The sequence below is a fragment of the Pterocles gutturalis genome, unplaced genomic scaffold (genome assembly GCF_000699245.1).
Source record: "Pterocles gutturalis isolate BGI_N339 unplaced genomic scaffold, ASM69924v1 scaffold46712, whole genome shotgun sequence".
Lineage (NCBI taxonomy): Eukaryota > Metazoa > Chordata > Aves > Pterocliformes > Pteroclidae > Pterocles > Pterocles gutturalis.
The window spans coordinates 17,101-35,264 of record NW_010109484.1 but is presented as its reverse complement, the minus strand read 5'-3'; the positions used below and the strand labels follow the sequence as shown (position 1 = coordinate 35,264).

Below are 18,164 nucleotides of genomic sequence, written 5' to 3'. Positions count from 1 at the left end.
TCATGGTGCACATGTTAAATATCTTCCTGTGACTGCCTCAAGTGGCCACTAACATTTAAGCATGAAGCAGCCCCAACATTAAGAGATTTTCCTTGCTATTATCGGCTGAAATGAGGCCTTAACATTACCTACCTTAGTAAACACTTTTTCAATCTAATTTTTCCTTCACTTGAACACATTTCTAAGAATCATTCTATGTAAGAATTAGTGAGACCATTGCACACTTTGAATAGGACTAAAAAGCAGCACAGAAATCAATTGTTACTAGAATGAATTGTATATTAAGTGTTTACATCAAAAGCAAATACCTAAAACAGTTAACTAAGTTATTTTCAATTTTTGCTTCATACAATGAAAATATGTACTGATCCTGTACCAAACATTGTGATGGCTATGAATTTGTACTCTATCCAATGCCTTGTGTGCTCTCCCTCCATCACAAGTCAGCTGTCTATGTATAAGGACTAAAGATCATGCTTCTGAGCGTTAGCAATTCTGTGCCATTTTTTTATTAATATCTACAGCAATAAAATTTAAACCTGTCCTTGTATTTGGCATTGTTATTGTGAAGTTTTGATATAGTTAAAAATAATCTTAGGATTCCTTTGTTATGGCTATCTCATAAGACAAAAAATATTTCGTTAGAATTTCTAAAAATATTATAATTTTCTACTAATCAGAAGTTGGCAGAGCTACGTTATTTTCTTAGACCATAAAAATCAACTTCTATTGGACATTTTCCTCACCTTTTCTGTCTGGTTTGAGGTTCCGATCCACTGGCGGCGGCTCACATTCTGCAACAGGTACTGATCGTCTGGGAGGGGTCTTTGGACTGGACCTGAAACCCATGTGAGCTGGAGGAGGGACTTGCTTCCCAAATAATGGAAAATCAAACGTGCCTGGTGTCATTGGTACATAGTTTGTTTCCTGGATGGGTTCAGTGAAGCTGCTGGAATGCTGTCGTGGAGGAGAGTTGGGATTCATTGGGACATAATTTTCATCTAGTTCTTCACTTGAAACACTTCCCACTGTCAACATGCTTCTGTTTTTCTAGAATTAACATATATTTCCTTTAACAAAATAAGTTATGCAATCAGCTGTGAATCATATGAGTTTTTAACCTACTCAGATTAATATATTCTACTGAAACTAGGAAAAAAAAAAAAATCACAAACACCATACAGCTTGCTTTTTTACATGGGAACAAAGAGCATCCAAGCACTGTCACTGTCGCCTCTCATCCGATCAAGTCATACTTACAAAGTAGTTATGGAAGCCCTCCAATGAATTAGATCTGTCATTCGGAAACGTTCGTGGAATATCATAACAGTCTTGAGAACTAATTTCTAAAGAAACAAGAAGAGAAAGTGGCTATTTATCATCCCTGTTCCTGTCACTTGGCACCAGGCACCCAGCGTCTGCTGTTATTTACTGTCTGCTTCGGAGAGCAGACAAACACACCTCCTGAAGTTGTAGCCCAATAGATTTTATCTTTATACTTGAGAAGACTGTGTTCACAAACAAACTTAGCCATCATCAGTCACAACTTGAATCTCTTATAGTGGCATTTTTCTACAGCAACAAAAGAAAAAGTAATTTTTCTTTTTAAAGCATCAGCAAAGTCTTCCTTACAATAAATTCTTGCACCTGCCTATTTGCAAGAGCAGGTTTTGAGATACTGGGCCCTCCTGAAAAACCTACTCTAAAATAAACAAACAGCAGATATCATTCAGGGTCTGTAGAGAGGTTTTCCAACTGAACACCCTCCCTTGGGAAGTGCTGCTTCATCAGGTTATAATCTGTTCCGGGAACAGGCGAACCCCTGCTCTGTGCTCCCCGATATTGTCTCCAGGGGCTTTCAGTTAGAGCAAACTGCTGCAGAACCAGAGATCTCTCAGGTTTCGGGCTCCCGTCAGTCCGCATTAAGAAGATTCTCAGCTTTTTGTTTCCCTCTCTGGTGGACAGGGGTATCTGGGAGACATCTGTCCCCAGGTCCTGGGCCCTGCAGGTGACAGGCTGCCTCACCCTGCAACAAGCACACCCTTCCTCCTGATGCCCAGAGCAAAACCGTGGGCAAACTCTGGGTTTTATCCCCACCTTGCCCTGAAAAAAAGCAGCTCTCAAGTTTTTTTGAGATTTCCACCTCGAAAGCAAAATAAACACTTCTATTAAGTGCCAAACTAAAGAAAGGCTGCTTTTCCCAAGACCGACCATCTCAGCTTTAGCATGAGAGTACTCACTTGGAAACTTAGCAAAATGAGAGAAGATAAACGAAGTGAAGCAAACAAGGGTCTTTCAGGGTTTTACTCCGTCATTTTAAAAACACCAATAACCACCAATATCATTATCCTTAGCCTACAGAATGAATGGCAAACAGGATAGTACTATCTGAGCGCCTGTATGATCACAGGCACTCTGTATTGCCTCCTCTAAAAGCCCTGTCGCCAGCCCCATCCTCATTTCAGCCTCCCATCCCATATCTAGCACAACTCAAACAGTTCTCCTTTAAAACTCCCTCAGACATTAGCATCGACTCCAACCAGTTTAAAATTTCACCTTAAAAACAACACGAATGCCCACCTGCCTCAGGAACCTGAAAAAAAATCAATCTCTTAGTCCAAGAGTGGTTAACAAGACCAGAATGACTGCTCCCTGTAACAATAAATACCAGCTTCCCAATCTCTACCTCTCACTACATTTCTCAAGTTTAAATCTGAGAGAATACGAACAGGGAGAAAACGAAAAAAAAAAAGGCAACAGGAGAAAAAAAACCAAAACCCAACAAATTCTTTAAGTAAAAAGTAGCTCCACTGAATTAACTAGGACCCAAAATACACCCAGCCACTAAAGGAAAAACAGTAAGAAAAAAAACGCACTAGCACATCTGTATACCAGCATTCAGGTGACTATAAGAAGCAACTTGAATTTTACTTAAAAACTGCAGTATGCACATTTATCATAAGGAGAGAAACAGATTTTGGTGGCAATGATCACCAGATCAGAGTTTATCTCAAAGCCCTGAGTATACATTAAATTGCACTGACCTAAATTAAATACTTTCAGCTTCTGCAGATTTGGACCCACTATATGCTAACCCTACTTTGGCTGTTCTGAAAGACTGATAACAGCAGTACTGAACTCACTTATATGAGCTTATTAGCAAAAAAAAAAAAAAGATTACTTCTTCACTGCTGTTTTTCTAAAGACTAGTAACCTCATGAATATGCCTAGGTCTTCAAATATTTTTAGCTAAGACTGAATGCCACAGTGCAATATACATCCCTTAACGATGCTCTGTGCTTTGCTTGAGTTTCTTTGAGTAATCTTCTCTTTTTCCTCTTTCTTGCATATTTTAAGCATTGCAACCCCTGACCTCCTTGTGAACGGCTACACCTTTGTTTATAAAGACTAGAAGTGCCCCTCATATCATTCAGCCATTCGGTATCATTCATATCTCATAATTCATCACAAGAGTATATCATTGAACACAACAATTCTGAAAGACCAGGGTAAAACGTGGAATACTGACCTTTACGAAAGATATTCAGATCTACAGTTGAAATGGTATTACTGCGTGAGGGCGGCACTCCTGCTGTAGGGATGCAATAACTACTGTCAGTATCCGAAGCTGTGCGACTTATGCTACACGTTTCCACAGGAGATCGATCTGCAGCATGGTGAGGTTTTGGTGGCCGAGGTGGAGGAATATCTGGAATAGTCTCCAGTTTTGAAGTCTGAGACAACGTTCCCTCTGGGAAAGTTCGTGGAATCTGATAAGTACCTCCAGGTGTGGGGGGAATGTCATAGCTAATGGAGATGTGTCTCATCTGCGTGTCTAATGAGGATGTTGCTGACGGGGTATTGAAAACATGTTGCTCTCCTTCCGCATCAGTCCCAGATGGAGACGCTGCCTTTGGTAAAACATCCTGTGAGTAACTCCTAGGCAGGTTGTAAAGGCTGCAGTCTGCCAAGGTCAGTCCAGCACGAGAAGGTGGAGAGTCATAGACACCTTGCTGCTGAAAAAAGCCATTCACAGCATGCTTGCTCACAGATGGAGCAGGGTTTTTGTGGGAGGGCACGTTATCATTGCAGTCTGTTTCAGAAGAGCTCGATTTTGCTGAGTCAGCATGAGATCTACGCATAAGATTGTAAGATTAAAAATGTTGATGAGCATATGAAGAAAAACAAACATTACAAATAATAAACACAGCATTTACACTGTAAACAACTTAAAGGTCTATCAGTGTCTTCCAATTTTTTTTTTAGATGAAATGCAAAAACTCAATTATTAAACAAACAGTAGTACTTAAGATGGATCCTAAGTAATTACGCACATTCCAATCCATGCATGTGAAACAGATAATACAAGCGTGGAGCTTTAGCAGCAGACAAACAACATGATGTTTCATAAAGCAAGTGACTTCCAGGAAGCCAATTTGAAGCAGAGATTGTTTGGGGGTTAGGGGATTTTTTATTTTTTTTTTAAACACATGCTGCAAACTAGCAGCACTTTATTGGTGCTGTTAAAGGTAAAAATAATACACTCAAATATTAGGTTTACGGTACTTGCTAGCTCTTATCAGTATGAAAAAAAAACATTAGAGGAAAAAATACAACTGCTTGTAACACCTTTAAGTTCATGACTAAAGTTATCTACTGACCATATAAAACTGGTTCAAAACACAAAGGAGAGACATAATAGATAAGAACAGAAATAGGAGGAAGACAGTACGTTCTTTGGAAAAAAAAAATCCATAGGACATACGTACAACAGAGTGCTTTTGACTTGAATGCAAGTTGAGACAGTGTTAGCTAAAACTGCACCATAGTTTAACTTGGATTTCTTTGGAAATTCCATCTTTTATGAGAACAGCACTCACCAATACTGGTACTAACCGGTACCAGTACACTTACACAGAAAGCAAACACATTGCAAACTTTTTTTTTTCTCCTTTAAACCTCCCCAGTTACCTTGCTCCAAGCAGAAAAGTCCTGTTATCAGCCTGACTCCTTGCTTAAATGCAAGTCAAGACAGTGGCAAAATACTAACACAGGGTGACGTTAATGCAGTCCATACACTTTTTGATCAATCATACCATGATATTTCCCATTTTCACTACCACGGTACCATACTGCTGTGTTAATATATATCTAAATATTTCAGCATGTGCATGTCTCAACGAATAGCTGCTATACTACTAAGCTCTATCAAGCAACTGGACCATGCAATTCATAAAAATTCTGAGGAATAAAAGACATAAAAATCAACAGCATGAGTACCACAAGAAATATTTTTTTCCTTTAAGACTCTCTACCTCAAAGCGATCACAACCAGAATTTATTATTCACATTTCAATTTGTTGATAAAATCACACAAAAGTTTATTTCTTAAGGGACAGCTGGATTTATCTCCTGGGGTTCTGGTAACCTGAGGAGAAAGGAATCCAGCTTAGCTATTCACTTAGGTCTCCTCCGCAGTCATCAGAGAAATGAAGGCTGTGTGAAACACAATCTGTTCTTAGATATCCATCTAAAGGTGATGAATCACTCCCAAAGTGCCTCTCTGCTAGCTATCAAGGGAACCGACATGATTAGCTTAGACTGGACATCTGCAGTCAAGAAACATGTCATTCACCTAACCAACTGGTTTTTGTTCTGTTTAATAGCAGAGATACAATCTTCCACCAGCCCCAGCAGCTTATGAGAGTTCTTCTCCGGCTTTAATTATATCACCTTCTTCCATTAGCTTGTTCTTTTGGTGTGGGGTTTTTTCATTAGGAAGAAAGCATACTAATTTTGCTCTGGTTACTATTTTAAACGTAGATTTAAGTTCTGTCTCGCTGTTCGGAACTGGTTTCTAGGTGACTCTGAATATTAATTTGCATTTAGCACATAGGACTGAAGGAACTACACAAGGTTACTGAGTGCATAATAAATTGTGAACACACTGCATGACGAGTAACACTGAGCTTAGCCCCTGCTGCAGCCCTTGCTCTTAACTCAAAGGATTCATTCAGGAGTTCCTCACTTTCTAGACGTACTCTTCTAGCTCTGCAGTATTCATTCAGACTGAAGTCCCAGCAAAAGCCACATGTTTTACACAAGCAGCTATGGCAAGGATTGTGATCTGCGTTTTACATGTTATAACAATAAAGTGGGCAGTCTGAAGAAGCTGGACACTGACAATCAATCATAGAACCAAAATTATTAGTTCCAGTTCACTAGGATATACTTCAAAACGAAAAAACTTGCAAAGCTACAAAAATAAAATATAAACACTACCATTTATCTTACAAAAACAGAACAGAAATGCACATAATCAAAAAAGGGTACAATCAATGTTATTTTTCAATTCGTGGTTTGTACACAGGATCACTTTCATCCATTTTGCCATGCACAAGAACTCAAATGAGTTCTAAAGTATTTTCCACACATAAAAGCACAGCAGATGTCCTTAAAAACAACCAGCTTACCAGCTTTGGGCACTATGGTGTTTGTACAGACATCAGGGCACATTATAACGATGCCACATTTTATGTGACTCTACAGATGCACATCATGCAGGAGTATATAGCCAAACCTCAAGATGCTACAACAGCATGATGCCAGGGCTTAAAGATTACCCATCATATGTAAGCACCAAACGCTATAATTTTTTAATTTAGGAGTTTTCTGGGTCTAAATGAATGCTGTTGCTTCTTTCTTGACCACGAGCATTTGTGAAAACAACAGACTGACAAAAACCATGACCCTTCATGATAGCCAGGTCTGTCACTTGCTTAGCTGATGGCAACACATTACCTTTCTCATTGTAAGATGGCATTTCTGATTTACTTCACATTTTTAAAAACAATCTTTTGGAACCAACTTCTTAGTCTATTGAAATAGTTTTCAAAATATGAATGGATTGCAACCAATCTGGTTTTGCAAGACCAGAAGTTTGAAGACAGTTTGAAGCACGGGCCAAGAAATCAGTTTATGCCAAAATGAAGACAGGGAATTCAGTCTCCAAAGTTTAAATAGTTTTCAAAAGTCAGTGTTAACTACTGCCCAATTCTGAAAACCTACATGTATATTTGATTCACATTACCTCAAGGCAATTTAGGCTAGGACTAGAGTTCAAAGACAGACTTTACTCCCTTTTTGTTTTGTTTTGTTTTTTTTAAAATATTTCAGATGCAGGATGGTGGATGACTTCTGCATTTAAGAACGTTACCTGAAAACTTTAATGTTTCCCCACAAATTCAGAAGAGCTCAGCAAATAAAAAAAATCAGTTGGCTTAAATATTCTGTTAACAATTGATTATTAAGAGTAATATTAATGGTGTTTTACACCTCAGTTTAAAATAACAGCACAGCTGGATGTAACACAATGAAAACTCCTCACCCTATTTATAAGCAGATGACAACTGTGCCATGAACTCAGTGTTATCACATGTGGACATCACATATCTGCTAATTACGCTAAGTGGACAAACTACTCCCTACTCAGTGCTAAGACTGGACACCGGTTCCCTCATATCAAGAAGAGGGAACTGTACAGCCTGCTGATCTGCAAGGACCGTATGTTAAGAAGCAGAGAGCAGAGGTGGGGTATTAGGGCAGGAGGAGCCCAGTAAAAAAGCCTGCCTCCATGTACTAAAAACTACTTGTTAATAGGAAAAAAGTTTCTGAAGTATTTTAGTCTGAGGAGCAATCATCCCATTTTTGAATATGCTGTATTCGGTCTGGCCTGACCACTCATCCTTTTGAGCTGATTCTTTTCCTATCTGCAGGAATTGATATGACTGATCAAACATAATACCATGAACAACATTGCAGCAAAAGTGCTCTTGTGTGCCAGCAATCTGAGATAAAAACAGCACGCATAGTCAAAATGTGGATAGATAAGTATAAATAAAACCAACTCTATCTTGATTATAGCTATGGCCAGAAAACGGAAGCCACAGCTATAGTTTTTCTGTTAAAACTCACAGAACACCATGCAAGATGCATCTCAAACAAACAATATTTTCAGGCAAGTTAATGGCTCTGTGATTAATTTCTCACACGCGTTCCAAGAATGGCTACTGTTCACTCACTGCAGCGGAATCTTTTTACTTTCAAAATCTTCTAATAGCAGGTATTCCTGCCCTTCTTCTGAGAGAAAGGGTGACCCTTGGCTGGTTCACAAACACAGGAAAGATGAGGAAGACAGCATTTAGTATTTCAATACACCTCTCAAGTGAGTCAGAACATAAAGGGTTTTGGAAATAGTCTTTGGCTGCATTTTCTTACTTACAGTCCAAACCCTTAAAAATCTCACTAAATGCTACAGCTGAACAATGATTTTTCTCAAGTCAACAGTGATCAGAGCATAAAACTATTTTTGACCGAATACTGCATGATTGTTACAGCTGCAAGCGCTGCATCCAAGATATTCTCACAACAGTACATAGTGCATTGCACGACACTGTAATGAACCATTTCAAAATTATTTCTTGGTTCTAAAACACCAGAATTCTTAAAATTTCAGAGGCAGCTTGGACACTTCATCTTTCTCCGTCACCCGCCTCAAAGAATCCCAAAGCCTTGAAATAAAGTTCAGTGGTTCCCAGATTATCAGTAAAGTAACACACAAAATCAGAACAGAAAACGTTCCCTCTGCATATCGGCAACTTCGAAGTCTAAAGGGAAAACAGCATAGAAATAAACCATTCAAGTAACAATACCTGCCTATTTAATTACACCTATTAAGCTTTGCACTTTACACTAGGGAAAAAAGGTTGTATAAACATACATGTTTTATTATATATATGTAAACCTAAATTGTTCCAAGTCTGGAAATTAAGAGGAAAGTTATATGCAGCCATTTATTTTCAGTTCACGTGTAAGGATGTGGATTGATCATTTTAGTAACATGCTACGCAGACACACAACTCTCTAATTTCCTAGGAAAAGGTCTATATTCTATCCTCTAGCCCAAATCCAGCAGCATACCTACTGTACCAGACATGAAACATAAGCAGTCTTTTTATGCGGAATTGAAACTCCAGCATACCTATTATTCTGATTTTTCGTTATTACAGCCTTCTTAATAAAAAGACATAGCTATTTAGTGAACTTAATTAAATATAACACACTAAGCCCAAACAATTTCCAAGCAATCACAATGCTAATGTTTCACTGTCTTCAAATATTCCTGTAAAAACATCATTTATTTAAACAATCTCTACACTCCCAAAGACTTTAAGTTCTTTCTCAGTTCCCTCAGCATTTTATCTCCATGGGACTTTCTGCCTTCCCCACCCCACAGATACCTTCTCTCCTGTGTCACCAGAGTCTTCCTCAAGAAATTCTGCAGGCTATTCACAGCCTCTACGCCTTGCCCCATTTTATGCCCCCCTTTTATGGTCTCCTCAGACTTTCCTCCCTCTGCTCAACCCACACATCACACAACTGCACAAGTCTGGTCAGAAAGTGAATTACACATCCCAGCCTTCATCATTCCTAACAACAGGCTTCACGTGGTGTTAGAAATCCACTTTGTGCCTGTCCCTCGCAGAGGCAAAAGGGCCCTCGGACACATTTCTGATGAGCCCAGGTGCTGACATTAAAAGTCAAGACTTCTCTGCCAAGCTGTTCTGGAAACAATACCAAACTTTGATAGCTTTTAGCAGAATAGTGACATACCTCTTGGGCACCATCAAATTTTAAGAATTGCTAAATATTGAAACCTTTAACACTGAGAAAGCAGACACTGGGTCTCCCCTTCTCTTGCAGGAGGCTTTGCAGGCACACGGTGCTGCCTGTAACCTGCACATTCCACACTCTGGGGGAACTGCAGGCTCATTCCTCCCTTTTTTAAGGAAGATTTTAAAGGGTGGATGCTTTTCTACCGTGTAATCATCAGTAAACAGAGCAGGAAACTCCTCAGGCACAAGAGAGCAAGATAAAACACCAAGGGAGCAGAGAGCACATGGCACAAGCAAAACTGGCAGAGCATCAAGGTGCTGATGAGGAATACACCACCGCTAAAAGGTATGGCCCTAAGGGAGTATGTGAAATACTCATGAAAACACTTTCAAAGGAACCCTTCCTCGGCCTGCCATGTAATTGTCTGCAATCACAAAAAGAATATGACATCTTGTTTATTTTTCTGGAAATACCCCAGCAGATTTTATTTGAAATTGCTGCAGAAAAGAAGCTTGCCAGAAAGATTTATAAGGTTCTCCCACAGAGCACTCAAGGTTGGAAAGGACCTCTGGAGATTATCTGGTCCAGCTCTTCCAAAACCTCTAAGCAAAGCCGACTTCAAAGTCAGGTGAGGCCCTTAGGAGCTTGTCCAGTCACCTTCATTGGTGGTTTTTGGTTTTGTTTTTTACATCTCAGAGAATAGAGATTTCCCTAAGTCCCTGGGCATCCTGCTCCAGGGATGGCCACCATGATCCACTCTGAAAAACCACTGCAGCATTTCTCAGGTGGTTACCATAAATATCACATCCTCCTATACAAGAGGTGCTGTACATCTATTTAGTTAGAAGCAACAGTTGGAGCAATAAATGTACATGTAATTTAGTAGACATTCTCCATTCTTTCCTTAAAAATTCCTATTGCACACTTCTCCGGAGAATTGAGAAATAAGTGAGAAATAAGGCTTATTTGAGCTTGGTTTCAAATATCTGTTATTTGGAAGAAAGTTAAAATTCAGGATACAGAAATTGAGTAGTTTAAGTCGCCCTTTCTTACTTAAAAGTAAAACAATTATCTTTTGCACTCACTTGAGAGTCTGAACCACGTTAGTAATAGTCAACAAATTCTATTTGAGCATTGCTGTATTCAGTGATATGATAACATGGCAGGTGATAATAAATATCAGTATCTTTACCGAATTCCTTCTATGAAAGCTTCAACTGGCAGAACTAGGGCACCAAAGGGGAGAAAAAGGCTAAATTTCTCCAGCTTTTTCTAGTCGTAGACTGGACTAAACACACCAGATTGTGGCTAAAGAAAGGGTACTCACAGAATCACACAGAATCACAGAATGTTAGAGATTGGAAGGGACCTCGAAGGATCACCTAGTCCAATCCCCCTGCCGGAGCAGGACACCTAGATCAGATCACACAGGAACGCATCCAGGCGGGCTCTGAATGTCTCCAGAGAAGGAGACTCCACACCCTCTCTGGGCAGCCTGTTCCAGTGCTCTGTCACCCTCACCGTGAAGAAGTTTTTCCTCATATTCAAGTGGAACCTCCTATGTTCCAGCTTGCACCCATTGCCCCTTGTCCTGTCACTGGATGTCACAGAGAAGAGCCTGGCTCCATCCTCCTGACACTCACCCTTCACGTATTTATAAACATTGATCAGGTCACCCCTCAGTCTCCTCTTTTCCAGGCTAAAGAGACCCAGCTCCCTCAGCCTTTCCTCAGCAGGGAGATGCTCCATTCCCTTCATCATCTTGGTGGCTCTGCGCTGGACTCTCTCCAGCAGTTCTCTGTCCCTCTTGAACTGAGGGGCCCAGAACTGGACACAATATTCCAGATGCGGTCTCACCAGGGCAGAGTAGAGGGGGAGGAGAACCTCTCTCGACCTACTGACCGCCCCCCTTCTGATACACCCCAGGATGCCATTGGCCTCCTCTGCTCTATGCCATGCATCGCTTCAGGCTGTAATGAAATGCTTGGATCACTGCTTTTATCTGACACTTCATATTGGCAATTACTGTTCACACTTTTAAAGAATGCAATATCTAGAGCTGATCAAACAACTGACTATTGCTGCAAGAAGTTCAAGCACAGAAAAAAAAAAAGAAGCAAAAAAGTTACAGGCAGCTTCCCCCCACAGATTATGTGCATCCAAGTGTTAACGACTCAGCAATAAAAAGAAAAGAGTGCTTTTAAGCACAAACATTCTTGGCCTGTAATACAAGTAAGTGTTATTAAGAAAAAAATGTTACTTACCTTACAGGTTCAGGTTTTTTACTCTGACAGTTTATTAGCAGTAGGTAGTCTTGAGGATCTTCTTGACCAGAGGAGGACTCCAGTGGGGGGATATTAATAAGCTGGTAAGGAGGAGGTAGGGAAGATTCTGCTTGCATAGAAGGTGGTGAAGTGTTGATGGGCAAGGGTAACTCAGCAGATGTTTGTACAGAACTGACTGGTGGCTTCACAGCATCTGCAAACATAGGAGCACAGCTTTTTTTTAATATTTTTTTTCTATCAATGAATAGTCTAACACTGTTACAAAAAAAATAACACAGGATGAGAAAAGTAAAGGTTTTAAATTCAAAATTGTAAAAATCGGTGGACATAAGAACACCTGGATATTAACATTTGCTTCAGAGTAGTTGCATTTATATATAAATCTTCATAATTTATATTTTTGCAAACTGTAATCAATTGCTTAAGTATGCCTTGGAAACAGAGGTTATGCCTTATTTAATGACTTATTTAACCTGTTCTCTGGTCACAGAAAGAACAAAGCTGCTGACAGCTGCAGTAAGACAGCTAAGAACACAAATCTGTTGTTTTAATCAAGAGCAGACAAAGGCCCATAAGGTTATTACTTGAATACAGTAACCTGAGTCAGAACTTGCACATTTTCATCCCTTTCCGACCAAGGGCACTTCAGCGTTTGAGTGTAATCACCAGTCAAGAACTGACCTCTCTCAATATGCAAAAAGCAACAGGAAAAACGTTGGTTTTGCAGTGGAAGATCCCCTTGCAACTACCAAACCAATACAGAGGTACAATAGCTACCATGTTCCAGTAAACCCCCTCATTACATACCCTTTTTATTTTAGTGAAATAAATTAAATAGTTATGGCTTTTTGTTGTTTGGTTGGATAGTTTTGGATTTTTTGGGGTTTGTTTTTTTTGGGGGGGTGTGTGTTATTTTGTTTCGGGGTTTTTTTTCCCTAAAATAACCTTGTCTTTATTAGTCAACTTCCTATTCATGTATATTCTAGAGTAACTTATTTTTTCCTCCAAATACATGTATCCTGACTATTAAATTATTTGGGAAACTGGAAAAATATTGACACTGTCAAACATTAAACAATCATTTCACTTTTTCAGTGTTTTAATGACACATTGACTAGGAACAACATAATTAAGCAAATTGTTCCTCAATTATCAAGGCTCCCTTGTACTTGCAACTCACTGTACATTCCAATTTGCACATCCCAAGAATGGATGCTGATTATTAGCGTCACTTAAACGAACATATTATTATCCAATGCAGACTGCTCCTGCTAGGTTTAGTGGCCAGCTCTGCACTACAAAGTAACTTAATCCAGCTTCTGCTTCCCAGTACTATTCTGGGAAGAACCAGATGAGCAGACGAGAACACAGCCCTTCTGCTTCCAGCTCTGTGTGCAGTAGGCACAAGTGATTTACACGTGGAAATAGGAACAGCAGAACTTGCTTTGAACTCCCATGGCACTTACACAGGCTCAGAAATTAAATCCCACCACACCCATGTGGGTGGAAGAAGTCTAGATGTATGAAAATTCCTCAACTCAACCTACCTGAAAAGGTAGGAGAATCTAAAAAAGGTTTTTATAAAAGGTTGTGCCTGACCTATCCATCAAACCAGTTAGCAGAAAAAAGGCAAAATGAGACTGCCCCCCATGATCACACATGCACAAGAGCAAAACGGTTTATTTACCATATGCTAAAATGTTAAAATATGAACAATTTCAAGAGAATCTGAAGAGTCTGAAGAAGCATATTTAAGGCACGTACTGATATTTCTTCATTTTCCTAACATCACGGTTCAACAGCAGGCACAGAGAGGTGTCTGACTGGACCCACCAGGCGTGTACTTCTCGCTTCTGGAAAAGAGGTAGTGGGACAAAGGACAAGCAGCTCCCTGTCCTCTTCCCTCCAGAACCAAGGACTGCAAGTAAGTTTATGCCCCAGTAAGGGTGGAGAAGAAAGGTGTCCTGCCAGATGCACCATCATTCGCTGGCCACACTCACAGACGAGATCCTGAAGGGCTTCAGTGTACGACAATCCCCACCCCAGCTCCTTGTCCCTGACTACACATGACCTTCATGTCATTAGACGTACTTGGTGCCAAGTTCACACAAGGGGAAAAACGAAATCAAACAGGACGTCCCTGCAGCTTCCAGGGAAGATGGGTGTGTCAGACCTCAGGTAGTCAGGAGAGCTCAACAGGCATATAGTAAGATGCGTGCCTACGTGAGGCTGATGCATTTAAGCAAACCATGCACTAGCATTCCCAGGAAAAGTCACAAGACTCAAGGGTAACTCTCCAGGGAAAAATAAAATCAAGAAGCTGTAAAGACAACCAATACATACACCAAGTCTAGAGAAAGAGTTTCTTGGGACAGGATGGAATAAAACGTGAGTTTAAGAGAAAAAAAAATAAGTTAAAGGCTGGCTATAGCTTGTAATTGGTGAAGGAGGCAAGGTGCTGAAGACCATTAAGCGAAATATACTGGCTCAGATCTGTAGTCTCTGAAGCCCACGATGCCATCTCCAACGGTGGCTGTTGCAGACAGACAGCACAAGCAGCAAGGCAAGCCACCACACCGCCCCCAGCTTCTGGGGCTCTGCAGCTCCGGCTGCATCCACAGGCTGCGCTTACCAGCCTCTGACAGACCTTCCTCTGAATTTGTCCGACCCTTTGGAGTACGTTTCTATTTCTGAACTCTACGACATCCTGTGGCAGCGAGGTCCACACCTTATCATGTGGCATGAAAAAAACCACTTGATTTTATTTTAAATCTGCTGCCTTTCACTTGATCTCCTTCTGCTCCCAGCTTCAAAGAAGCAGTGAACGATCATCTGCTATTCATAATCCCCAGTCTCAATTTTACACAACTTCATCACAGCTTTACTCAGTTGGCACTGCTTAATTTCTCTTGGTACAGAAGCCATTTCATCGCAGATCTGGTTTTCCTTCACCCTCACTGCTCCTACCTCTACTAATTCCTTAAGGGAAACCAACAATTGCATAAAACGTGAAACAAGAAAAAAATCACACTTATTGATTTACATTCTGTCCCTATCCTAACCATTTGCCTTTTGATTGTTACTGAGTATTAAAGGTGATACTGTCCAACTGTCCAGAAGGTTCATGATCTCTTCTCTAAGCAGGATCTGGAACCCATTAACATTAGTGGATCGTTAGGGATACTTTCCTTGCGATAAGCTGCCTCACTTATTTCACCACAGATGCCTTTGACAAAATCCCCAAGTCCTCCTAGAGATCTGTTGTGGGGGTTTTTTGTGTGGTTTGGTCAGGTTGGGGTTTTTTTGTAGTGGATAGAGCATTGAACTATTAAAATACCAACTTTCTGATCTGAAATTCCTCAGAGGCATTTTGTATGTGTTAAATAGTGTAGGCTAATGCCTGATTTAAAGAGCAACTGAACTTAAAGCACTTCACTGCTGAGCTACTTATTTGCTTTATACATTCAAGCTATTTCAAATTTGACTACGAAGAAAACAATAATGTGTACGACATCATCTCTGAGCAAATGAATGCTTTTGCCTTTCTGTACTCTCTCAAATATTCTTTTAGCCATGTACTTCAGAAGCTGATATGAAGGAAAGGGTTCATCCCAGCATCCTATTAGGATTTCCAAGAGCACAATCATCAAATTGCTCCATTTGGGACTAGCAGATTTTCAGGGAAGGGGTCATCTGCACACCAAAGAGCATTCTAAGTAATTTGGTTTGTTCCCAGAGCTCAGACACTCAGACCGCTTTGAAACAACTGGGAGCTGGAAAAACATCCAGAATATTTAACATGCAAATGAGCGTAACAAGAATCCTATTTTGTTTTTATAATTCCTGCATTCAGTACAGCTAGGACAAGCAGCTTTCTCAAAACAGGGCAAGAGTTCTATCGTTTCTCAGTTGGTTTGTTAGAAGCAGTTACAGGCATCATCTTTCCTAGAATTTATACTTTTCTCCTCATAACCATTTTTGTATTTGCCTCACTAATAAAACAATCATAAAATTAATGAAGTAAAAAGAACATTTTCTGAACAAGAATAATAAAAGGCTCCCCTCTCTTCCTTCTTAACTATATAAGGCTTCCTTATTCCACATGTTCCTATATCTGTGCTTTATGAACAGTTCAGAAGATTTGACTGTGGGAATTTACATTTGAGGGTTGGTTTTGTGTTTTGTTTTTAATGAAAGCAAAAATTACATTTTCTCCATTATGATATATAGTATTTTAATGTTCTAATTATGTAAATATTGAAATGTTCTTGAAGAGAACAACACACAGAAGCGTCCTTACAACAAGCATTTCTTTACATGTCAAAATTCCAATCAAAGGAAATGCATTCTTTGCAGATCACAGGCAGAAAGACTAAAATAGAAATGGGATCTTCCCATTGTAACAATGAATCAGCAACAGATACACAATCACATGATTCGACTATTCTTCTGAGATGTTTCATTCAATCCATTTACTATGATGCAGATGTTATTAAAACAACCAATAGCCAACTATATATTAGAATATATAACTTGAAAAAAATGAACAGCTACAACAGTGGGAGCCATAATAAAAAGAAAAACCAAACTTCACTTTAGTCCTTAAAATTACTTTTTTTTTTTTTAAGTCTGTAAAGTCATTATCTGTGTTGCTTAAGTCTCCTCTAGTGTCAGCTCCTACACAGTCTCAAATGAAAGATCCTGGAACCAAAGGGCCACATGTGTGCATGTGCACACACACAGCACAATCCTGTGTACGCTGATGGGCGTGGACAAACAAGCACTTGCTCTGTTTGCATACTTCACTCAAGAGATGCGAGCCAGACCCAGCCCAGAAGGTGCACGGACACGTTAGTCTGGCTTTGGCAGCACAACAAACCAGCATAAATGATCAGCTTTCCATCAATATGGAATCTATGCAGTGAGCCTCAATGCTGAACCTTTCTGCTATACACAGAGAAAATCCTTTTAAATACTTTAATAACAAGTCCCTGTACATTTTCTAAGTTTCTTTTCTTAGTTTAATATAACCTCAAAGTATCTCTTCCCTCTTTTTCTGAAGATAAATGTGATATACTATTTAAAGAACGCTAACAAATAATTCAGCAGTTCGTCCTTGTATATTATACTCAGGAAAACCCTGCGTCCTGCACGCAAACCAAAAACATAACTGACTGTTCCTATCACACACTGGTTTCCCGTTTTCAGAACTCCTAAAATGTAGTACTTACTCTCTGCAGTTCATGTGTAATTCTAAGCTGCACTTTTGGTTACCCATTTGAAATTCGAAAATACCAAAAGCATCTGCACTCAGAATTTCTTTCCCCTCTCCACCTGCTATTTTCTTTTGAAGATAATTCATTCAAAAGAGGGAAAAAAGAAACAGATGTAGCCTGTTCTCTCCACCTTCAAATGGTACACAGGCTGGGTGACGCAGGAAAAATAATCAAGGAGTCCTGTTACAGACTAACTTCTGTAGGTGCTTGTAAAGAGAAACGCTGCAGCCCACCACATTAAGAAGTTTGGGGTTTTTTAATTGCTGAAAAGGCCCAGAGCTCTCCTTGGCAGAGCAGGCTGCTCTAGCCCCATGGTGAGTTTCCCCAGTCGGGCTGCAGCATGAACAGTAGAACCATAGGCACCTCTGTGCTCCTGAGATGTTTTTAGCCCCCCAACATCATGCCTCACAGCACCTCATGGCTGGATCCCTAGCAGTCTGCAGAACAGTTTTCCAAACCACCCTCTTGCAATCCCCTTCTCCTGGCAACTCATCAGGTGGTGTTACTGCCACAAAAGGTGTCCAGCAGGAACCAGAAGAAAAATTAAGTTAATTACCTATGCATATTAGATTCAGCCTAGTTTTCCTCAAGGAAGAGCACGATTACCTTCTATACGAATTTCTGTCACATGCTGCTGGCACCTAAGATAAAAAGCCCAAGCACTTGGGATTAAGATTCTTGACCGCACTCCTGGTAGTAAATTATATATTTTTAATGTGTGTCTTTTTTCCTCCCATACTTGTAAGTGAAGACCCACTGTTGCAGATTTCGTGCTCTATTCATCATCATCTCTCTTAGCCACCCATCCTTTAAGCACATCATCTGAAGGGGAAGACATCTTAGTCTTCTCTTTCTCCTTCAGATATCAGGGAATGATTATCTCAGCTTTGCCTTCCTTTACTTGATTCTTTAGCCACCGGCTACCACC

At 40.0% G+C, this 18,164-nt stretch overlaps 1 protein-coding gene across 1 annotated transcript in view; it reads right to left on the bottom strand.

Annotated features, from left to right (window-relative positions):
• Positions 1–746: 746 nt before the first annotated feature.
• LOC104461405 (GRB2-associated-binding protein 1-like) overlaps positions 747–18,164 on the bottom strand; it is a gene marked incomplete at its 3' end in the record, with an annotated part of 22,070 nt that continues 4,652 nt past the window's right edge. The window contains exons 2-6 of the mRNA XM_010072992.1: positions 11,940–12,153; positions 8,082–8,162; positions 3,530–4,134; positions 1,261–1,346; positions 747–1,050 (exon numbers count right to left, since the gene is read on the bottom strand). Of these exons, the coding sequence (XP_010071294.1) occupies positions 747–1,050; positions 1,261–1,346; positions 3,530–4,134; positions 8,082–8,162; positions 11,940–12,153 (1,290 nt within the window). The remainder of the gene's footprint in view (positions 1,051–1,260; positions 1,347–3,529; positions 4,135–8,081; positions 8,163–11,939; positions 12,154–18,164) is intronic.